We start from the raw sequence: 24217 nt of genomic DNA, 5'->3' as shown, positions 1-24217 counted from the left end.
CAGGGATCCCTGGGGCTGTCTGGGATGATCCCAATTCCACACACGGATCCCTGGGGCAGTTTGGGATGATCCCAATTCCACACACAGATCCCTGGGGCAGTTTGGGATGATCCCAATTCCACACATGGATCCCTGGGGATATTTGGGATGATCCCAATTCCACACACAGATCCCTGGGGCTGTCTGGGATGATCCCAATTCCACACACGGATCCCTGGGGCAGTTTGGGATGATCCCACAAGGGATCCCTGGGGCTGTTTGGGATGATCCCAATTCCACACACGGATTCCTGGGGCTGTCTGGGATGATCCCAATTCCACACATGGATCCCTGGGGCAGTTTGGGATGATCCCAATTCCACACACAGATCCCTGGGGCAGTTTGGGATGATCCCAATTCCACACATGGATCCCTGGGGCTGTTTGGGATGATCCCAATTCCACACACGGATCCCTGGGGCAGTTTGGGATGATCCCACAGGGATCCCTGGGGCTGTTTGGGATGATCCCAGTCCCGCTCGGGAAGGACAGCGCAGGGTTAAGCTCCCAGCTCCACATCCACGCTCTCCTCCAGGAAATGTCCAAGTCATGGCTGGGCCGGAGCTCGGAGCTCATCCCTGGCCATGCCCATCCCTGGGAATGCCGGGCGCTGCAACGCCGGGATACACACCCAGCCCACGGCTCTGCCACGGGAGCTGCTGCCACCCTCCAGCCCTTCCCAAACATCCAAAATCACCCGTGGGAAACCGCTCCGGAGCACCCCCAGGCTGGGCGCTCCCCTGAGCGGAGGGGGACGAGAATTCCCAACAATTCCCAGGCGCTTGGGAGGAGTTTGGATCCCTGGGGTGCTCGGGGGGCTCGGCAGGGATGGGCAGCGGCATCCGGGGGTCCCCGGTGTCACACCCGGCTGTCGCCGCTCCTCTGGCACCGCCCCCGCGCACGGGAAGGCTCCAAAACACTCGGAGCTGGATTTTCCATGAAAACAGAGCTGGGGGAACTTTGGGAATGGGGGTTCCACCACCCGAGCCCACAGGGCCCCAGAGGGCTGCTCTGGCTCTTCCCGCACTTCCCGGGCTGGCCCTGCATCCCTCAGCACAGAAACCTCCTCCAAAATGTGTTTTCCCCCAAAATAATACCCCACTTCCCTGGGAGTGCACAGCCCGGAGCTCGCTCCCACTAAAACCCACGTGGGAAATCCCACTCCCACAAAATCGGATCTCTGCGAGTTCCCCTAAAAACTCTCCAAATCCCCGTTCCCTCAGAGCCCCTCCCCACAGCCCCTCCCTCAGGAAAGTCCATCCCTGAAATCCGTTTGCCCAAACCCAGCACAAATCCCACGGGCAAAAATCCTGCTCGCCCATTTCCCCAAATCCCCCTCCAAACTTCAAAACCCATTCCCTAAACGCCCCTCACATCCCCCCCTTGCGCCATTCCAGCTCTGCAAGCCCCCAATCCCATTCTCCTGATCCCCGAATCCTCCCCTCGCCACACCCAGAGCCCCTCCCAGCCCCTCTGTGCCCCCAACCCCTTCCCCACAGCCCCTCCCTCCTCCCCAAACCCGCTCCCCTTCCCGACCCCTTTCCATGCTGGATCATCTTCCAAAACCGCCGCCCTCCCTATTTTCCTGACCGCCCATCCCGATTCCCAAAGATCCCCCTCAAAGCCGCTCCCCTTCCCCACGCCGACCCCTCCTCTGTCCCCCCAAAACCCCTCCCTCCTTCCCGTTCCCCTCCCTGACCCTTTCCCATCCCTCCCCTCCCTCCGGCCCTCCAACCTCTCTCCGCTCCCACCCCAAACCCTTCTCCTCCCTTCTCCTCCCTTCTCCCCCTCCCTCCAACCCCTCTCCCCTCCCTTCTGCCCCTCCCTCCCCATCTCAGCCCTCCCTCTATTGCCCCCCTCCCTTTTCCCTCTCCCACCCCAGCCCCTCTCCCCTCCCTTCTTCCCCTCCCTCCCTCCCTATCTGCATCCCAACCCCTCTCCCCTCCCTTCCCCTTCCTCCCTCCCCATCCAAACCCTCCCTCCCTCCATCCCAATCCCCCTCCCCTCCCTCCCCTCCCTCCCCTCCCGGTCCCTCCCCGGCTGCCCCGCGGGGCGGAGCGGAGCGGAGCGGGCGGTGCCGGGCGGGCAGCGCGGCGGCTCCGCGGGCGCGGGGGGCAGCGCGGAGCGGCCAGGCTGGGCTCGCCTGGGCTCGCCACGGCTCCGCCCGGCCCGCCTGGGCTCGGCACGGCTCCGCCCGGCCCGGCTCGGGCCGCCTGCATGCGGCGGCGGCGGCGGCGGGGCTGCCGGGAGGGATGAACGGCTCCTCGGCGGGGCTCCCGGCGGGGCTCGGCGGCTCGCCGGGGGTTCCGGCGGGGATGAACGGCTCGCTGGGGCTCCCGGCGGGGATGAACGGCTCGCTGGGAATGCCGGCAGCGCCGAACGGCTCCTCGGCGGCGGCGGCGGGGCTGCTGGCGGGGGCCGGGGGCGCGGCGCTGGAGCTGGAGCGGGCGCTGCGCTGCTGCACCGCCGCCTCCGTGGTGACCGACGGCAGCGGCGCGGGCGCGGACGAGCGCAGCCTGTACATCATGCGCGTGGTGCAGATCGCCGTCATGTGCGTGCTGGCCCTCACCGTGGTGTTCGGCATCTTCTTCCTCGGCTGCAACCTCCTCATCAAGTCCGAGGGCATGATCAACTTTCTGGTCAAGGAGCGCCGCCCGTCCAAGGAGGTGGAGGCGGTGGTGGTGGGGCCGTACTGACCGCAGCGCTGAGCCCGGGGCCGCCCGCAGCGCTGCCGCGGACACGCGGGGCCGGCTCGGAGCTTTTCCTCCTGAAAAACACCGCGCGAGTGGATGCCGGCATGCCGGAGGTCGGGAGATGTTCAGGGCGGCCGGAGCCGCCCATCCCGGCCCATCCCGGCCCATCCCGGCCCATCCCGGGCCGCTCCCGCCGCCCGCGGCTGCCGAAGTAAAGCGTGCTCTGATGGCAACAGGTCTGGGCTCCTTATTCCGTCCGCCTCCATCCCTTCCCCTTCCCCTTCCCCTTCCACTTCCACTTCCCTCCCGCCCGCGAGTCCCGGGATGCGGCGGAGGGGAGCGGGCAGCGGCCGGGATGAAGCTTTCCCTGTCCCCCCGGCCCGTCCGGGCGGGATTTCCCGTCCAGCCGGGCTAAATCTTCCCTTTCCCAGCGCTTTTCCAGCGCTTTTCCAGCGCTTTTCCGGCCCCCGCGGCTGGCTGAGCGCGGGACCCGCATCCCTGCGCGCCGGGAGATGCGGGAATTGCGTTCCTGCCCCCGGACCGCGGCTGTGGCCAGGGAAAGCACCCAGCCCAGGGATCCCGCTGCCCGGGAATACAGCGGGAATTTTGCCTCTGGGAAAGCATAAAATCCAGGTTTTTTTAGCCCAGCTACAAGCCGGACCAACAGGTGACCTGGCGCGGGCACACTCCAGGGAGGGAGGAGCCGCTGCTCCCACGGGATTTGGATTTCTCCCTCCATTCCCACCGTGGGGATCTTCCCGTGCGAGCTCCCCGAGCTGTTTCTCCCATTCCCGGGGGCTCCGCTGGCTCCTGGATAAATCCGTGCATCCACACCGGCTGCGGGAGGAGCGGGAGCGCCACGGGCGCTTCCCGGGAATCCCGGCAGCGGGATGGGGACAACAACCTGCGGGGGAAAATCGCTCTCCTGACACCCAGATTCCTGCCGGGAAATATTGATTGTCCATGTTTTTAGTGCTGGAAGCTTTTTGGAGCTTCCTGGTTTATCCCCGGGTGGAGATGGCCGAGCTCCCGAAATTTAATGGACACCCCCAGGAGAGGTTGTCAGGAGTTTAAACTGGGGATGGAGAAGGTGAAATCCATTTGCAGCTGGGCTGGAAGGGGTGGAAAAAGCCGGAGCTGCCAGAGGCACTTGTGGGAGAGGCTGAGCCAGAGCAGAGCATCCCCATGGAATCAATTCCCTGAGCCCGGCAGGAATCTCGGCAGCGATCCCTCATTTCCAGCCACATTTAGGGAAGGACAAAGAACAGATCTGCCTGTTCTCCCGGGAACAAACACACCCTGGATCGGGAATCACAGAACAGAAATGTTCCCGAGGCATCCCGGCTGAACCGGCTGGAGAAATGTATCCAAAATTCCTCCTTTTTACCCTTCAGTGCCAGAGGAACGCCAGGAAAAGAGGAATTTTAGGATAAAACAGTAAGAGGGAGAAATAAGAGAGAGGTCTCAGTCTTTCCAAAGCATTTCCAGCTGTTTAACTGGAATACTTTCTGGTGGTGTTGTGGAGAACACGAGCATTCCCAAATCCTGGAATGCTTGGGCACTTTTCAGGAGTTAATTCATCAGGAATCCTTCATTAATTACAGGGAATGCTTAGAGTGGAACACATTTTAATTAAAACTTTAATTCCCAACACTGGAATTCCAACCCAAGGCAAACTCCTGGTTCTGACCTAAAACTGTGGAATTTTCAGCCTCAATCCAAGATCCCTCCTTGCCTGGTGCCCCCACTCTAATCCAGTGTTTGTGGCTCTAATCCCTAAAAATATCCCCCATTTTAGGCAGGGAACTGTTGGGAAAGGGTTTTTTTCCTGCTGGGTGATGTGGAGATGTTGGGACACATCCAGTGCATCCATGGGATTTGGGCCTCTATCCTGTGGGGATTTTGGGGCTGGCATGGAGAACAGATGGGATATTTATACCCTGTGCCTGGGCTGGGAGAGGAGGGGGAGGAAGAACCTCTCAGACCCTGGGATCACCTCAATCCCACATTTCTGGGGTGATGGAGGAGCAGGAACCTCATGGGGAACAGAGATTTCCCAGCTGCTCCCACCATTTTGAGGAAAACACCTGGAAAGCTGCAGGAACAACCTGTGGGATCGACAAGTTTCGGCTTTTTAGGGCTTTTTTTTTTTTGAGGTGAACAACACCCAAAAATTCCCTGCAGCCCCAAGCAGAGCAGGTCCCTGATGGAATACTTGGAATTCTCCTGGAGTGCAGAACTCCAGTGTGACTTTGTTGGCCTCGGGGTTGGGATGTTCTCACCTCAGGCTCCCTGAATTCCTGTTCCACAGTCATGACAGCATTTCTATGGATTAAATCCCAGCGCCAGCAGCTCCAGGGCAGAGCTGGAGGCCACACACCCCTCAGTGCTCAGCTCCCAGCTGGAAAATCCCGGGAAAAACCCTCAGCTGGGAATAAACCCCTCCAAAACCCCCCCGGATCCCAGGGCCACCTGCTGCCCCCGGGAATGCAGGCTGGGCAGAGCAAGGATGGATTTCCCCCTTCCAGCTCCAAAGTGCTGCGGATCCTTCCCGAGACGAGCCCGGAGGCGCCTCGGGTGCTGCCAGAGCCCCTCTGGAGAGGCTGGCTCGGTATTTGAGCCAGGAGAAATTCACTCAAATCACTCCTGGAGCTTCCAGCGCCTCCGGATGACCCCGGCAGCGCTCCGGGGAATGGCTCTGTGCTTTTCCCCGCCCGCTTCCCACCTCTTTTCGGGCATCCTCGCCCAGCCCCGGCTGAGGGAGGAGGGGAAGGAGCACTTTGGCAGCTCAGCCACACCGGGCGTTGAGGGGGTTAATTCCAATTCCATGTTCAGGCCAAATTCCCAACGATTTTTTAAAAGCAGCTCGGCTCCAGTTGAGGAAAATCTGCACCCGAAGTTCATTTGGAGCTAAAAAGTGAAACCTTCGTAGGGACAGAGCAGCTCCAGCTTCCTGGTTTGCCTTAATATTTATTATTCCAGGTGGAATCCATTCCTGGATCCTGCAGCGCTGAGGCTGGCAACTCTTAATGAAAGGATGTTCCCTAAAAATCCCAATATTCAGCTGGGAATCCCTCTAAAAAACCCAATATTCACCACTAAAATATTCACCACTATAGAATTCCTGATATTCAGCTGGCATCCCCCTCTAAAAATCCCAATATTCGGCTGGGAACCCACTTTAAAAATGCCAATATTCACCTGGGAACCCACTTTAAAAATCCCAATATTCGGCTGGGAACCCACTTTAAAAATGCCAATATTCAGCTGGGCCCCCTCATTAGCAGCAGCCCATTAATGATCATTAACGAGTGGCTCATTAGGGGGCTGCTCCTCCTCCCAGGGCTGTTTGTGTCCATGAATGGATCGTGTCCCATTGATCCCAGCGGGAATAATGCCCCGGGAGCCCCAGGGGACAGCGACCCTTCCAGTTCCTCTGGAACAGAGCCCTGCAGTGCCAGCTCCAGAACTGAGGTTTGGAGTTGCTGGCCCAAAACTGGATTTTTGGAGCTGTTGCTGGCACCCAAATTTCTCCAGCCAATTCCCAGCCCCTGAGCCTGGAATTGCAATTCCCAAGCTCTGGAATCAAAGGGTGTTGCAGGAATTATTTTGAAGTGTTCAGGCACCTGCTGGAATTAAGGGTTGGTTTTTCTCCTCCCAAAATTCCCTGAGTCCTCCAAGGTGAAATTCTAACAACAGCATCTTCTCCCTGCACTGAACTGAATTCCAGACCGAGGAATATTGGTGGATATAGAATTTCTTCCCTCTGGAACATGGAGCCAGGCTGGGAGAGCTGGGAATGTTCCCCTGGAGAAGGGAAGGCTCCAGGCAGAGCTCAGAGCAATCCCTGGGAATGTTCCCCTGGAGAAGGGAAGGCTCCAGGCAGAGCTCAGAGCAATCCCTGGGAATGTTCCCCTGGAGAAGGGAAGGCTCCAGGCAGAGCTCAGAGCAATCCCTGGGAATGTTCCCCTGGAGAAGGGAAGGCTCCAGGCAGAGCTCAGAGCCCCTTGCAGGGCCTGAAGGGGCTCCAGGAGAGCTGGAGAGGGACTGGGGACAAGGGATGGAGGGACAGGAGCCAGGGAATGGCTCCCAGTGCCAGAGGGCAGGGATGGCTGGGAGATTGGGAATTGGGAATTCCTGGCTGGGCTGGAATTCCCAGAGCAGCTGGGGCTGCCCCTGGATCCCTGGAGGTGTCCAAGGTCAGGCTGGAGCAGCCTGGGACAGTGGGAGGTGTCCCTGCCATGGCAGGGGGTGGAATGGGAAGGTTTGAAAGTCCCTTCCATCCCAAACCATCCCATAATTCCATGACTTATCCAATGATCACTGATGCATTTATAGGGATCTGTTTTTTTATGGACACCTTTATTATTTTAAGTCCAAAAATCCGATATTTTTTTATCTCTGGGGCCCAGACACTTCCTCTGAAGATGGAAACTGAAGGAAGCTGGAGCTTTCCAGGGCTGAGCAGATCCATCAATTTGGCCACGGGCAGCTTGGGACCTATCCCACAGTTATGGGATGTATTTTTAGCCCGTGGAAAAACAGTGCCAGGAGCACCTGATATGACAAACACACAAAGCAATCCATCACTGTCCCAGCTGTTATTCCATCTCAGCCAGGAGCGTTTCATTTCCCCACTCCTTGTGCTATTTGGGAAGTGTCCCCAGGGAGCCTGGCTGGAGCAACCAGGGAGGGAAATGGAGTGGGGATGGAGGAGATGGAGTGGGGATGGAAGAGATGGAAATAAAGGAAATGGAGCCAGGATGAAGGAGATGGAATCAGGATTAAACAAATGGAGTGGGGATGGAGGAGATGGAGTGGGGATGGAATAGATGGAAATAAAGGAAATGGAGTGGGGATGAAGGAGATGGAATCAGGATTAAACAAATGTAGCCAGAACGAAGGAGATGGAGTGGGGATGGAGTAGATGGGGATGGAGGAGATGGAATGGGGATGGAAGAGATGGAAATAAAAGAAATGGAGTGGGGATGGAGAAGATGGGATCAGGATTAAATAAATGGAGCCAGGATGAAGGAGATGGAGTGGGGATGGAGGAGATGGAAATAAAGGAAATGGAGCCAGGATGAAGGAGATGGAGTGGGGATGGAAGAGATGGGATGGGAATGGAAGAGATGGAAATAAAGGAAATGGAGCCAGGATAAAGGAGATGGAAATAAAGGAAATGGAGCCAGGATGAAGGAGATGGAGTGGGGATGGAGGAGATGGAAATAAAGGAAATGGAGCCAGGATGAAGGAGATGGAATTGGGATTAAACAAATGGAGCCAGGATGAAGGAGATGGAATTGGGATTAAACAAATGGAGCCAGGATGGAGGAGATGGAATCAGGATTAGATAAGTGGAGCCAGGATGAAGGAGATGGAGTGGGGATGGAAGAGATGGAAATAAAGGAAATGGAGCCAGGATGGAGGGGATGGAGTGGGGACTTCTCCCAGTCTCCAGCAACATCCAAGGAGCTGAAGTGAGGGACGTGAGGATTCACCCATGGACATTGGGCCTAAGAGGAATCTAGGGATGATTTCACAGTGGGGAAAATGTAAATGTGGATTAAAACCTGCCACAGGAATTCTCAGGTTTGTTTGGGGCTGTATTTGTGAATGTGCCATGGAATTAGTGATGGATTCATAGTCCTGGATAATGGAAGCTCAAAATCTTGCTGGATTATCACCAATGAACTGGGAAGGGAGAGGGACAGCAACAAAAATCCCCAGGAATCTGGAAAAGTTATGAAGAAATAAATCCATTAAATAAAAACGTGTGGCCTTGGACAGAGAAATGGGAAAGGAGTGTGGAAAGCAGCAAATAATCCCTCATTCCATGAGTGAAACCCCTTTGGAATATCAGCAGAGAGGGAACCATGAATTATCTTAATTCTCTTTGCACATTCCATGCACTTCCCACCCCTTTTTGCTCTTTTCCAATTTTAATTCCCAAGCTCTGGAGTCAAAGGGTGGTTGCAGGAATTATTTTGAAGTGTTCAGGCACCTGTTGGAATTAAGGGTTGGTTTTTCTCATCCCAAAGTTCCCTGAGTCCTCCAAGGTGAAATTCTAACAACAGCATCTTCTCCCAGGCCCATTCCAACACATGAATTACAACTGGGACAAAGCAAATCCACGGGATAGCCTTGAAGTGGGAAATGAATTCCCTTGGGAAAAAAAAAAAAAAAAAAAAAGAGGATGTTATTGGGAAATGGAGGCCAGCAGGAATTAGCTAATGAGCCCTGACATTGGTCATCCTTGGACACAGCAGGAAAATCCAGACAGTAATTAAAGTAAGGGTTTCAGGAAAAATGATGAATTTGGCTAAAAAAAGAGCTCAAAGCTCCCAGGGAGCCCCATCGTGCCATGGAGGAGCTGGGGCAGGAACTGGATTAAAGGCTTGGGGAGACCTGGAACAGCAGCTCTGGGCTGTGGAACAGGGAAAAGGTCTGGGAATTCATGGGAATTCATGGGGGACTTGATACAAAACCATGGAATTGTTTGGGTTGGGAAAGACCTGAACGAGCCACAAACCATCACCCTTAACCCTGTCCCCAAGCGCCACACGCACAGGTTTGGGAACACTCCCAGGGATGGGGATCCCACCTCTGGGTGCCAGGGCTGGAAAACCCTTTCCATGATGCAATTTTCCCAAATATCCAAGCTAAAACCCTCCTGGGCCGGCCTGAGGCCGTTCCCTCTCCTCCTGTCCCTGTTCCCTGGAGCAGAGCCCGACCTCCCCGGCTGTCCCCTCCTGGCAGGGAATTCCAGAGAGGGAAAAGATCCCTCTGCATCCTCCTTTGCTCCAGGCTGAGCCCCTTCCCAGCTCCCTCAGGGATTCCCCAGCCCCTTCCCAGCTCCGTTCCCTTCCCTGGCCCCGCTCCAGCCCCTCAGGTTCTCCCCTGCCATGAGGGGAAAAATCAATAAATGGGAGAAAACATGAGGGAAAAAAAGGTGAGGGGAATCTGAGGAAGGCTCTCCTGCAGAGCTTTTCCCTCCTGGATCCTCCTTTGCTCCAGGCTGAGCCCCTTCCCAGCTCCCTCAGGAACTTCCCAGCTCCGTTCCCTTCCCTGGACCCACTCCAGCCCCTCAGGAATTCTCCCCTGCCATGAGGGGAAAATTAAAAAGTGGGAGAAAACATGAGGGGAAAAAAAAGTGCAGGAAGTTTGGGGAGGGCTCTGCTGCAGAGCTTTTCCCTTCTGGATCCTCCTTTGCTCCAGGCTGAGCCCCTTCCCAGCTCCCTCAGGGATTCTCCAGCCCTTCCCAGCTCCCTCAGGGATTCTCCAGCCCCTTCCCAGCTCCCTCAGGAATTCTCCAGCTCCTTCCCAGCTCCCTCAGGAATTCTCCAGCCCTTCCCAGCTCCCTCAGGAATTCTCCAGCCCCTTCCCAGCTCCCTCAGGAATTCCCCAGCCCCTTCCCAGCTCCCTCAGGAATTCTCCAGCCCCTTCCCAGCTCCCTCAGGAATTCCCCAGCCCCTTCCCAGCTCCCTCAGGAATTCTCCAGCCCCTTCCCAGCTCCCTCAGGAATTCTCCAGCCCCTTCCCAGCTCCCTCAGGAATTCTCCAGCCCCTTCCCAGCTCCGTTCCCTTCCCTGGCCCCGCTCCAGCCCCTCAGGGTCTCTCCTGGTGGATCCTGGAGCTGTCCCCAGCCCTGGAGGTGCCCTGGGCAGGGTCACCCCGAGCTGGCACAGCCCAGGTGCCAGTGGCTCCTTCCCAGCTGGATGCTCAGGGTTTTTTTGGGAGATGGGAATGGCTGCACCTCCTGAGCCAACACCAGCACACTCTGGGATGAATCAGAACCCTGCACTCAGCCCAGGGATTTTCCTGCATCCAGCAAAGGTGGGACGAGGGAGAAAAGCACAATTCCATCATTCCTTCCCAGCCCTCGCTGCTGGTGGGTGTTTCCTGTGCCAGTGGAGCTCATCCATACCCACAGCAGGGCTGAAAAGGGGCTGGAAAATCCCTTTCCATCCCAGACTGCTGCCAAGGATGGACATCCTGTGGCTCTCCAGCTAAATTCCAGGAGCACTCAGAGCCCTGGGCTGGTTTTAATGGCCATTAATGGCCCCGTGCTGCTGCCTCCCCGTTATTCCCGTTATCCCGTGGCTCAGCAGCACATTCCAGGTACCCAGAGCTTCTTCCTTGGCTCCAGCCTTGCTGCCCATGGAGCAAGGAGGGAACGGCTCCTCCTGATTCATTCCCAAATTTCGGAGTCCAGCACATCCCTCTGGCTGCCCTGGCTGGCTCCAGACCCTGGCAGGGGGCTCGGGGACCTTGGCAACAAATCAAAATCTCCTGTGGCTTCCATTTTAGCCTGTGGGAAAAGCTGCCAACTCTGTGTGAGGAATTACAAGCCACAAGGGTTTGAGTGGTGTGGTAGGTGAATTAACACAGGGTGGAAAAGTGGAATTTTGGGGTTTTTAGAATGTAATTCAGGGGTAAAAGATGGAGGGATCTGGGCGTGCCCGAGCCTTTTCTTCCTTCTCCTTGCCCTCCATGTCTCGGTGTGATGGTGACACTTTTCTGTTGGTCTAGGATAGGGACAAAATGTCCAACACAGATTTTAGGTGTTGGTACAGGGACTGTGAACATGGTACAGGTAATTTTGAGTTTATAACGTGGGAGACACCCGGGGCTCGGGGCAGACTGCCATGGCTTCTGTCCTAGCACAGAGAAAATCTTTTAGATAAGAAGAAATAAACAACGTTAAAAACTCAGCTTCACACCTTCCAGACCTCTTCTTTGGCTAGGGAAAAAAGGATTTTCACACTGCCAACCCCACCCCGACACCTAATTGCCCGGGAAAAGCAGATTTAGCCGGGCTGCAGCAGCTCAAAAAGTGCGAGGTGCCCCTGAGCCCACCCAGCGCTGCGAGAGGATGATCATTTGTCCTGCTCCTAAGGCATCCAGCAGGATCCATATCCCGGATTTGGGGCAATCAGCTGGGGCTGGAATTCCCCATATTTTGCCAAACTCCAGCCAGGACCAGGTTCCTCCATTTATTCCAGAAGTTTTCCTGGCAATCCACACGTGCCTGGAACGTGCAGCTCCTGGAAGAGCCCAAGCCTGGCTTTGCTTCCAAGGCAGAGCTCGGAGCATTCCAAGGAGCAGGCGTGGTGGGGTCACGGAATTCCAGGCTGGGTTGGGATGGAAAGGACCTTAAATCCTGCCTCATTCAAAAGAAAAAAAAAAAAAAAAAGAGTTTTTTTCCCCCTCAAGTGTCACGCTCGACCTGCAGAGCTTTTGGGGTTATGGGGACAACGTATGGGAAACTTTGGTTGGAAATGGATCATGGAATTATGGAATTCCAGACTGGTTTGGGTTGGAACAGACTTTAAAGCTTATCCCATAAAATCAGGAGGTTTGCACCTGAAAGTAGAGGGAAATTCAGGGGAACCAGGAGGCTTGCACTGAAAATAAAAGAAAATAAGGGAAATCAAGGAGGTTTGCACTGGAAAATGAAGGGATAAAAGGGAAACAAGGAGGTTTGCACTGGAAAATAAAGGGGGGGAAGGAAAACAAGGAAGCTGGTACTGGAAAATAAAGGGATAAAAGGGAAACAAGGAGGTTTGCACTGGAAAATAAAGGGGGAAAAGGAAAACAAGGAGGTTTGCACTGGAAAATAAAGGGATAAAAGGAAAACAAGGAGATTTGTACCATCAATAGGAAAAGAAAGGGAAAGAAAGGAAAAGAAAGGAAAACTGGGAGGTTTGCACCTGAAATAAATGGGGAAAAGGAAACCAAAGAGGTTTGCCCCTGAAATGGAGGAAAATAAATGGAAATAAAGGCAAAGCAGGAGGTTTGCAGAGCCAGAGGCTTTACCTCCATCTCATTTTAAACTGGAAAATCACCTCCTGTCATCCAGGCTTCAGCAGAGGATTAGGAACTGTCCAGGACATAAAGGGAAAATAAAGGATGGAAGATTTTATGACAGGAGAAAAATGAACCATAGCCAAAATCCATCTGCGAGGGAGGGAAGGGCCAATCCATGCTTTTTGCTGGGTGTAATGTGATTTCTCCAGCACTTTCCAGCCTGATAAGCAGGGATGAAGCGTTTGTGTCGGGAAAAAATTCCGTGTGCTCAGGAAAGGCTCATCTCAAGGGATGGGAAAGGAGGGAGGATGGAGATGAGAGCGTGGCCTCCAGCACTGGAAACTTCCCCGGGATAATTATCCAGAATTATCTCCCACACAAAACCCAGTGCAAGCCCATTCCAGATCCTGGATGCAGAGCTGGTCAGCACACGGACAGAGGCGGGAATGGCAAAGGAATTGTTTGGAGAAGCCTCCAAATCCCAGTTCCTGCTGTCCCTGAGCTCCCCCGGCTCCGGCCCGGCCTCCTCTGGGAAAGGATTGGCTCCCAAAAAACCAGGGCTGCAGCTGCCTCTTGGCTTAGGGCTTCACTTTGGAATCTGGTGGGAAACACCTGAAATTCCCAGGAAGCCTGTCCCAAATGCAGTTTTTTGGGAAGCAGAGGGACACCCGCAGCCAGGGTTAACTCCAAGCTCGGGTTTAACTTTGGGAGCCTCCCCAGGGGTTCTGAATTCCCATCCAAGCTGCAATTCCCTGTTTCTCTTGAAGCCCCCGGCTGGAATTCAACTTCCAGGGATTTCCTGATTCCTTTTCCTAATTCCTTCTTGCCTTCCTGCCCTGCAGCAGGCAGGGAATGCCAAAGGAGAGAATCTCCTCCTGATCCAATCCCGTGGGATTCCCAGGCTGGAGAACCGGGATCTCCACTCCGGGGCAATCCCACCTGTGCAATGTTTGCCAACGGAGCAGGAAAAACATCCCCTGAGGCTCCATCCCCTGGATCCACTGCCCCAGGCCCTCCCATTCCTGGAGGGATTTCAAATCCACCTGGATGTGGCACCTGGGGACACGACTGGGCCTTGGAGGTGCTGGGAATTTTGGGATCCGATGACCTCAGATGGTTTTCCCAGCCCAAACCCTTCCACGATTCTCCAGTTCCACTCCTCATTTCCTGGCTTTCAAAAGTGCTTGGGTCAATATTCCCTCCGTTCTCCCAAGATTTTGGGTCTGAAAGGTTTCCTCAAGAAATACACTCGGGAAAATTAAGGATTGGCACAAATGACAGAGATCCAGTACAAGCCAGGCATCCCAAAGTTTACTGGGACAACTGGAAAGCTGCTGTTTGCAGTTTTGCACCACATTCCAACATTTCCCCTGGCTCAGAAATCCGTTTTTCCACAAAAACCACGTTTTTTTTTTCCATGGATTCCAATTATTTTCCACAATCTGCTTGATTTGGGAAAATCTTTCAAGCTCTGGAAATTCTTTGGGGCGACCAACTTTGAAATAAAGATTCCAAGAGAACATTTAAATAACGGATCCTTTCAGGAAATATCTGAGGCGGTTGGAAAACATTCGGAATATTGAGAATTCCTTAATTCCTGCTTTTCCAATATGTCCATCCACATTTTTTTAATTTGGCTGTGTTTTGAGAGGGGAAAAGCAGCAGCTCCAAGGAGCTCCAGGGGGATGGGAGAAACTCTGGGATAAAGGGATGGGAAATTATGAGGAATTTGAAGCCCAGAGGAGTTTTCCTTCTCTAATCAGTTCTCCAAGAGGCACACAACTGGAAAACTGAAATTCCAGCCCTGGATACCACCAGAGTGGTTTCCTTGGCAATTGTAACCATGGGAAGGACTTGGATTCCCTTCCCTGAGCCTGAGTGAGCTTCTCCTGATTAAACCAAACAAACAAAACCACAGAAAAAAGGAAAAAAAAAAAAAAATCGAAATATTTTTTCCTCTCAGGTGCCATTTTCATATTTGGGATTCAGCTCCTGCTGCATTTTGAACACAATTCTTAATGGCTCTAAACCCAGTGGGAATCAGCAGTTCCCGACCTGGCTGCTGCCCTTATTCCCACTTTTTCTTGAGCTTGAAAACTTGGAAAAGATTTCTGATGTTGTCAAATCCGATCCTTGGTCTGCCAAGGCCACCACTGCCCCATGTCCCCAAGTGCCACATCCACAGGGGTTTAAATCCCTCCAGGAATGGGAACTCCACCTCACAACCTTTTCCATGCAGGGATTTTCCCAATATTTTCCCAAGCTGCCCTCCCCTGGCACAGGCACGGGCGGTGCCCCAGGCTGTGTCACACCAGGGCTGGGACATCCCGGGTCTCCTTGGCCTCTTTCCCACCAAAAAGGCTTTTCCAGGAGCATCCCTGGTATTTGCAGCACAATTCCTGCTTTAAGCCAGCTTTGGAATCCCGAGATCCCTCCTGCTGCAATTCCCAGGTGGCACCAGGAGCTAAAACCATATCCCAGGTCCAAGGTGGTTTGGGATCAACTCTGCAAAGGCTCCTCGTCCCTAAATCCCTCAGACCAGCCCTTCCTTCCCAGGCTCCTCATCCCTAAAACCATTGGACCATCCTTCCCAGGCTCCTCATCCCTAAATCCCTCTGACCAGCCTTTCCAGGCTCCTCATCCCTAAATCCCTTGGACCAACCTTTCCAGGCTCCTCATCCCTAAATCCCTCTGACCAGCCTTTCCAGGCTCCTCATCCCTAAATCCCTCAGACCAGCCCTTCCCAGGCTCCTCATCCCTAAATCCCTCGGACCAGCCTTTCCAGGCTCATCCCTAAATCCCTCAGACCATCCTTCCCAGGCTCCTCACCCCTAAATCCTCAGACCATCCTTCCCAGGCTCATCCCTAAATCCCTTGGACCATCCTTCCCAGGCTCCTCATCCCTAAATCCCTTGGACCAGCCTTTCCAGGCTTCTCATCCCTAAATCCCTCTGACCATTCTTCCCAGGCTCCTCATCCCTAAATCCCTCAGACCAGCCTTTCCAGGCTCCTCATCCCTAAAACCATTGGATCAGCCTTCCCAGGCTCCTCATCCCTAAATCCCTCTGACCAGCCCTTCCCAGGCTCCTCATCCCTAAATCCCTCGGACCAGCCTTTCCCAGGCCCCTGGAGCCGCCTCTGGTGCCAGCCCCTTCCCAGAGCTGCTCCTTCCCCTCCTCGGGAGCTGCTGCCCGGTGGATGCAGGAGGTGAGAGCTGCTCCTCCTCATTCCTCCCGGGAATTTCACCTAATGGAAGTCTGGGATCCGGCCAAGCTCTGCTTTTCCTGCAAAAAGCAGGAATGCCAGGAGAAGGAAGCGGGGCGGCCGCTGATGGAGCAGAGGCTCCCCCCCGCTTCCAACCCAACCTTCCTCCCTCACAGAGAGCATTCCATGAATTCCCCATCCCGACCCTGCTATTCCAATGAAAATGAGCTCCCGAAAATCCCCGTGCTGTGAGCTGGGCCTCTGGACAGAAATCATTCCCAAAAAACCTCCCACAGTGTGGGATAGACCCAGCAATCCCAGCCCTGCTAGTTCTGGGTTTGGTGACATCCAGGGAATCTTGGGCACCAAAAGAAATGGGAGGAAAAGTCCCCAAAGGGAAGGAAAACTCCAAAAGGAGGAGGAAAACTCGGAAAACCTAACACTGGATCAGAAATGTTGGAGTAAAACAAGTTTTTACCCCAAATCTACATCCCACTGAATAGGGATAGGTTGTCTTTAACCACAGAGCTCCTCTTTCCCTAAAAATAAACCAGCAAAAATTCCCTGCAAATTAAACATTCCAAAAGGATGGGTTAGTGAAAAACAAGGATTTCTCTTCAGCTCCAAGATATTTTTCTCCAGCACAAAAATTTCCCTTCCAAACAAAGATTTCTCCTCCCATCTGAGGGAGGCTGGGCTCTGCCAAAAACTCCTGGAAGAAAGCAGGGATTTGGGGAAGCCCTGAATCTGTGGGTGCAGATTCCCAGCTCTACACTCACAAAAATCCCCTTTTTTCCCAAGTGGAATTATTCTGTCAGATGAGGAAGGCTCAGGTAGGAAAGGGATGCTCATTTTGCACGGAGTTGTAAACACGGAGTTGTAAATGCTCCACGGGAACATCCCAGCTACTCTTGGATTTAATGTATGCAGGCAAAGTGGGACAAATTGTCCTTCCAATGCCAAATTTTCCAGCTGGGATCTCATCTGAGAGCTCCAGTGCAGCTTTTTCTTGAGCCATCCCTTTGTATCCTGATGGAAACGAGCGGGAGAGAGGGAAAAATGGTGTTTGAAAGCACTGATCTCCCAGTGCTTCCAGCTGCTCCCTCCCATTTTAGGGAATTCCAGCCCCACTGGGAGCTCAGGGAGTTCATCTCTCCAAACACAGCTCCCCTCAGCAAGGATTTATTGTGGTTTCATGGAGTCGAGGAATGGTTCAGGCTGGAAAATCCTCCGGGATAATGGACAGGACACAGGGAATGGCTTCCCGCTGGGATGGATGGAATACTGGGAATTCCTGGCTGGGAGGGTGGGGAGGGGCTGGGATGGAATTCCCAGAGCAGCTGTGGCTGCCCCTGGATCCCTGGAAGTGTCCCAGGCCAGGCTGGAGCAGCCTGGGATAACGGGAGGTGTCTCCCTGCCCATGGCAGGGAGGGAAATAAATGGGATTTAAGGTCCTTCCCACGCCAAACCATCCCATAATTCCATGGAATCTGAGCCTGTGTTATCCAGCCTGGCGGAGGAAGGTTAAACCCCTGCAGCAGAACAGATCCCGGGATGAAATCCAACTTTTGGGATTACATTCCTCCCCTTGGGACCCTCCATTCAAAACAAACCTGGATGGGCACCCAGCGAAACCTCAGATATTCCAGATTTTGCCCAGATATTTCCCTGATGATTCCCAGGTATTGGCCCAAAGGAGCCAACCCTTTTATTCACTTTTAAGCCATCCAAACATTTCTCTGGGAAGAAACTTCTCAGGAATGAGCTTCTCCTGGAGTGACATCCATGGAAAATATCAAGAGTTACGGAAGGAAGTAACAGATGTCACTCAGGCTCCCCTGCTCCCATCCCTAATTAAGTTTGGAACCAATCAACTCTCATTAACATATGGAGCTTTTCCCAACCATATTTCCTTTGGTTTAAAAATATCCCAATCCTGCCACACAGGGAATAACGGCTCGGGGAATATTTACCTTGCAGCAGCTGATTTGCATATTTAAATTTAATTTTTTTTAATGGATTTTGAACTATTCTGATCCAAAAGGAAAAGGGACCCTCCAAGAACAGGGAGCAGGAAGTGGCTGTGCAGCATTCCCAGGGAAGGCAAATTTCTGGGAGCTGTTCCCAGGGTGGGAAGGGCTTCAATATCCCATTTTTTGGGAAATTTTCCTGCATCCCCTCGGATTAGTCATGACAAAACAGGGGCTCGCCTGGCTTTTGGTATCCGAGGAAAATGGGGGAAATCTCATTTTAATTCATGAGAGCTGTGCTCAGAATTTTGGGAATTATCAAATCTATCCAGGCAGAGCTCAGAGCCCCTTGCAGGGCCTGAAGGGGCTCCAGGAGAGCTGGAGAGGGACTGGGGACAAGGGATGGAGGGACAGGAGCCAGGGAATGGCTCCCAGTGCCAGAGGGCAGGGATGGCTGGGAGATTGGGAACTGGGAATTCCTGGCTGGGCTGGAATTCCCAGAGCAGCTGGGGCTGCCCCTGGATCCCTGGCAGTGCCCAAGGCCAGGCTGGAGCTGCCTGGGACGGTGGGAGGGGTCCCAGGGCTCTGAGCTCTGCCTGGAGCCTTCCCTTCTCCAGGGGAACATTCCCAGGGCTCTGAGCTCTGCCTGGAGCCTTCCCTTCTCCAGGGGAACATTCCCAGGGCTCTGAGCTCTGCCTGGAGCCTTCCCTTCTCCAGGGGAACATTCCCAGGGCTCTGAGCTCTGCCTGGATCCTTCCCTTCTCCAGGGGAACATTCCCAGGGCTCTGAGCTCTGCCTGGAGCCTTCCCTTCTCCAGGGGAACATTCCCAGGGCTCTGAGCTCTGCCTGGAGCCTTCCCTTCTCCAGGGGAACATTCCCAGGGCTCTGAGCTCTGCCTGGAGCCTTCCCTTCTCCAGGGGAACATTCCCAGGGCTCCCAGCCCGGCTGCAGAGCATGACAGAACACTTCCCAACAACATTCCATGCAACGTTTCCCATGTTTCCTTCCCATGAAACATTTTAATTCCTCTTCAAAGCATCCTTCCCTCGGAAAAGCTCAGGGAAAACCTTCCCATCCTTTTGTGCCATGCAGCAGCTGCTCCGGGGGAGCCTCTGCCCATCCCTGGACGCGAGGGGACGGATCCGAGAGGGATGGATCGGATCAGGAGGGGAGGGATGGATCCCAAGGGGGAGGGATCAGGAGGGGAGGGATCCCAGGGGAGGGATCTGAGATGATGGATCAGGATCAGGAGGGGAGGGATGGATCCGAGGGGATGGGTTGGATCGGGAGGGGAGGGATCCCAGGGATGGATCAGGATCAAGAAGGTATGGATCAGGAAGGGATGGGATGGATCCCAAGGGGGATGGATCAGGATCAGGAGGGAGTGATGGATCCCAAGGGGGAGGGATCAGGAGGGGATGGGATGGATCCCAAGGGGGATGGATCAGGATCAGGAGGGGAGGGATGGATCCCAAGGGGAATGGAACAGGAGGGGAGGGATCCCAGAGGAGGGATCAGGAGGGGATGGGATGGATCCCAAGGGGGATAGGATGGATCTGAGGGGATGGTTCTGGATCAGGAGGGGAGGGATCCCAGGGGAGGGATCAGGATCAGGAGGGGATGGATAGGAAGGGGAGGAGATGGATCTGAGGGGATGGATCAGGATCCCAGGGGATGGATCAGGATCAGGAAGGGATGGGATGCATCCCGAGGGGGATAGGATGGATCTGAGGGGATGGATCAGGATCCCAGGGGATGGATCAGGATCAGGAAGGGATGGGATGCATCCCGAGGGGGATAGGATGGATCCCAGGGGATGGATCAGGAGGGGATGGATCAGGATCAGGAAGGGGTGGATCAGGATCGGGAAAGGATGGATCCCGAGGGGGATGGAGCAGGAGGGGTGGATCCCGAAGGGGATAGGATGGATCCCGAGGGGGATGGAGCAGGAGGGGTGGATCCCGAGGGGGATGGATCGCGGAGCTCAGCGAGGCGTGCCCTGATGCCCTGTGACAAAGCGCTGCCCTGTGTCCCCGTGGGACGCCGCTTCCCAGGACAATTGATTTCGGAGCGGGAGAGAGCCCGCGGTTACGTAACTGCAGCACCCAGCGCTGCAGCACACGCGAATATCCCGGGCTTCTCCCGGCTCTCACGTCCCGGTTTTAGCCGGGAAGAAAGGAAAAATGCGCTTTGTGGTGGAATGTTCGACAGAATTCCGCAGAATTCCCGGCAGGTCCCTGCGGGAGCAGCGGGACGCGGCTTTTCCTGCCCCGCTGCCTCGGAGCTCCACACCGAAAATCCATCTGCTCCCAACACCGCCCCAGGGCAGCTCGTTTTTCCAGGCCACTCTCCCGTCACATCCCTGCTTCTCCTGCTCAGTGGCTGATTTTATTAAAAAAAAAAAACCGAATTACCCAACGCTGACCCCCTCACCCACCTCACTTTGCTCCCAAAACCCCACGGACACTGCAGGAAAATTCTGCTCCTGAGCTCCCTCAGGGCTGGGAATGTTGTCCTTTCCTCAGCTGCCTCCAGGATTTGGGTTTGGGAAGGAAATTCCTCGTGGAATTATTGATAATCCCTTACATTTATTTTATTTTCAAGCAGTCAGGGTTACTCTGAAGTGCCTTTATCCTTCTCCTGTGAAGTCTCATCTCACCCAACACCTCCTGTTCCTGCACCACGTTCCCACTCCCATCTCATGCCAGAGATGGAATTAGCGTGAGGAAAACAAAATTCCTCACCTCCGATCCCAAATCCAGCGGGAATTTGGTGGAATCCACCACCACCCTTTCCTCACATCCAGTTCTCCACCTCTCTCCTTCCTTAAGGAAAAATGCTGGAGCTTATTTAGGATTTCAGAGGCACTCCAGCACCCCCACGGGAAAACCCAAAGGTGACCAAATTCCATGGAAATCACCCTGATTTGGGTGGGAATTGCTCCAGCTCTCAGCCATTGTCACCTTCCAGTGGATCTGGGCATTCCTTGGACCCCCCCAGCTGGGAATTTGTGGGAAAACAAAGCATTCCTGGCCTGAAATCCAACCAATGCCAAGGCATCTGAAGGGGCAGAGGGCACCCCTGGCTCTCTTACTCCTGAGTTACTCCTGGAGTAGCATTTGAGATGTGGAGATTGATGAAAAGAGGCCCCAGCCTGGCAGGGAAAAGCAGAACGGACTCATCCACAACCTGGCTTGGGCTTTTTTTCCCACCTTTTCAATCATTCTTCCCTTTTTTTTTTGCCCAGTGGGATTCATCCCTCTGCTGCTCCCAAGCTGCTTTTCCCAGGATGGATTCATGCCGTGACAGGTTTGGGATTTAAAAGTCCAACTCCACAACAAAAATGAAATCAATAACAAGCACGGCTGAGGGGAAAAAAACCACAGAGGATCATTTGAAAAAAGACTCCAAATTCAGGAATTTTCACGTTGCAGGGAAAACCAATCCATTCCCTGGAAAGGTTTTGCTGGCACTGCTGGAGTTTTGTTTTAAAAGGAATAAAAAAAGCCACCAAGGTGGGCCAGGGTCTTTGCTTGCCCCAGATCTGAGGGAAAAATGAGGGGGAAAAACCCCAATTTAATCCCAATGGATGTAAAATCCAAACTTTTCCCATTAAAACTTGGGAATTGCAGCTGCCTGGGCGCCCCTCTGCTCTCGCTGAAATGTCAGGGCCTTGCTCTGCAAAAGCAGCAAAAAGCACCAAGAGGAATCCTGGAATGGCTGAATTCCCTCTGATTTATTTCCACACAAACCCCAGGAGTGCAGCAGGACAAAACCAGCGGCAGAAATCTTGGGGAAAATTGAATTTAAATTGAATTATTGTCACTTCTCCCTCAGAAAAAGCAGGCCAAGGGTTCCAGGCCCGCCCCAGGCAGGTGCTGCACCCTCCCAGGAGCAATTCCTTCCCAAAATTCCAGGAAATCTTCCCCCTTCCAGCTCCTTCCCACCCTCTTTTCGCGACTTTCTGGCCAACTCCAGCACCTTCAGAATAAATTGTATTTTTTCCAATTTGATTTTTTATTTTTACGATTTTTATTTTTCCGATTTTTATTTTTACATTTACAGGGAGCACCGATAAAGCCACTGCTGAAGGAACTCGAGGAACTCCAACATTCCCAAAAATAATCCAGGATTTGCCTTGGCTCCACTTGTTTCCATCTGGAATTTGGGAGAGATTTATCCATGTAAGTTCCCCAGCCACTGGATATGGGGAAAATTCATTATTTGCCCCCTTAATATTCCCACTGTTCACTGTTTTTTTTACTCCCCATCACTCCCCACAAATTCCCCTTTTCCCCCTCAGTATTTTCTCATTTTATTGGAATTTCTCCTCAAGGAAAATTCCTATTTAAAGAACAACACGGTTCCATGAATATTTTTTTAATGGAAATAATTTGGGCCTAAGCAGCAGTTTAGCAGCTGGAGAAAACAAATGGGGTTATTTTAAGCTCAGCTTTTGTGCTGCAGTTCAAGCCTAATTTCGTTTTATAATAAAGCCAAACTCTTATCATACTTGGAGAAATATTTGGATGACTTTCCCAAATTTTAATCTCATTCCTGCCAATTTATTTTGAAGGCTTAATTTCAATTGTCACAACAAGCAGCAATATCCAACCTGGAATTGCACATCCAAACTGTGGGAGGATCCCACACCAAAAACTGCTGGGAACAGCCAGAAATCTCTGATTTTATCTCAGTGCCTCAGTTCCCACTGGTCCAACAGCACAAAAAATAGCAGCAACCACCTCTATAAAACTTAAATAATAACAATAATGAGGTATCAGAGAGATAATTAATATTACAATTAATTAGGAACAAAATCATGCATAGAAGTGCTGGATTTAAATGCAAATTATTCACTCGGTTTAGGAGTGAAAAAAAAAAAAAACCCTGCACAGATGAATTCTGTGATTTGTTTTTTTTTATTTGATCTGGATGCATTTTGTTGGAAAAATAAATGTGGGAGTGCAGACTTAAACTGTTGGGACTCGGTGTCCTCATTAAGCACTAATTGCTCCTCTTTATCTGGCCAACATTTTTTCTGCAGGAGAAGCTTTCCAAAACCCTTCTTTTCTCCTTTGAATCATCCCAGTACTTGTTGGACTAAAAGGAAGGCTTCAATTCTATTTTGGATTCGTTTTGCTTTAACCCCCATGGCTGAACCAAAATCCTCTGGGCAATGGAAGCCAAAATTCCAGGAGGGAATGGGATGTGTTTCTCCAGGGGGAAGTGGATGTTTCCCTAAAAACCAGCCCAGCTGTCAAAGCTCTCCATCAAAGCACCTCACCTGGGACAAAATGGTTTTGGGAAAAGAGGATTCTGCCACAAAGGGTGACCTTCAGATTTTTGTGGGCGCAGCCACCGGTGGGTTTGAACAGGGTAGAGCTCTAAAAACCAGGAAAATGGGATTAAGCTGATTTGGGAATTGCAGCCAGACCTGCATCCATATCCCACCAAAAAATCCCTCACAAGCCTTTAACTCCAAGGGCTGGAGGCAGGCTGGGAGAGCTGGGAATGTTCCCCTGGAGAAGGGAAGGCTCCAGGCAGAGCTCAGAGCCCTGGGAATGTTCCCCTGGAGAAGGGAAGGCTCCAGGCAGAGCTCAGAGCCCTGGGAATGTTCCCCTGGAGAAGGGAAGGCTCCAGGCAGAGCTCAGAGCCCTGGGAATGTTCCCCTGGAGAAGGGAAGGCTCCAGGCAGAGCTCAGAGCCCTGGGAATGTTCCCCTGGAGAAGGGAAGGCTCCAGGCAGAGCTCAGAGCCCCTTGCAGGGCCTGAAGGGGCTCCAGGAGAGCTGGAGAGGGACTGGGGACAAGGGATGGAGGGACAGGAGCCAGGGAATGGCTCCCACTGCCAGAGGGCAGGGATGGCTGGGAGATTGGGAATTGGCAATTCCTGGCTGGGCTGGAATTCCCAGAGCAGCTGTGGCTGCCCCTGGGTCCCTGGCAGTGCCAAGGCCAGGCTGGAGCAGCCTGGGATGGTGGGAGGGGTCCCTGCCATGGCAGGGGGTGGAATGGGAAGGTTTGAAAGTCCCTTCCCACCCAAACCATCCCATAAATCCATGACTTATCCAATGATCACTGATGCATTTATAGGGATCTGTTTTTTTATGGACACCTTTATTTTTTTAAGTCCAAAAATCTGATATTTTTTTATCTCTGGGGCCCAGACACTTCCTCTGAAGATGGAAACTGAAGGAAGCTGGAGCTTTCCAGGGCTGAGCAGATCCATCAATTTGGCCACGGGCACCTTGGGATCCCTGGAAGTGTCCCAGGCCAGTCTGGAGCAGCCTGGGATGGGGAAGGTGTCCCTTTCCATGGAATGGGACAATCCTTAACACTTGCTCCAACCCCAGTATCCTCTCATTCCATGGAGTTCAGACCCACATTTTTCCCTCTCCCTGTGGCCCAGGAAAATCCTGTCCCCAGGCAGGAAGGGTTTCTCTCCACTCCTTGCCCTGGAACACTGCCCACATCCCCAGCTTTCATTTCCTTAGGGGTGGGAAATT

At 53.3% G+C, this 24217-nt stretch overlaps 1 protein-coding gene across 1 annotated transcript; it reads left to right on the top strand.

The window, feature by feature from the left end:
* The first annotated feature begins 2194 nt into the window (after nucleotides 1-2194).
* RPRM (reprimo, TP53 dependent G2 arrest mediator homolog) lies at nucleotides 2195-2964 on the top strand. The gene has a single exon (XM_053982695.1). The coding sequence runs from the start codon at nucleotides 2291-2293 to the stop codon at nucleotides 2732-2734; it is 444 nt and encodes a 147-aa protein (XP_053838670.1). The 5' UTR covers nucleotides 2195-2290; the 3' UTR covers nucleotides 2735-2964.
* Nucleotides 2965-24217: the final 21253 nt, after the last annotated feature.

Source organism: Vidua macroura, chromosome 7, assembly GCF_024509145.1.
Source record: "Vidua macroura isolate BioBank_ID:100142 chromosome 7, ASM2450914v1, whole genome shotgun sequence".
Taxonomy (NCBI): domain Eukaryota; kingdom Metazoa; phylum Chordata; class Aves; order Passeriformes; family Viduidae; genus Vidua; species Vidua macroura.
This window is presented reverse-complemented; position numbering and strand designations above follow the sequence as displayed.

Coding starts and splice junctions, on each gene's coding strand:
- RPRM (XM_053982695.1), top strand. CDS start 2,291: ATGAACGGCTCCTCGGCGGGGCTCCCGGCGGGGCTCGGCGGCTCGCCG.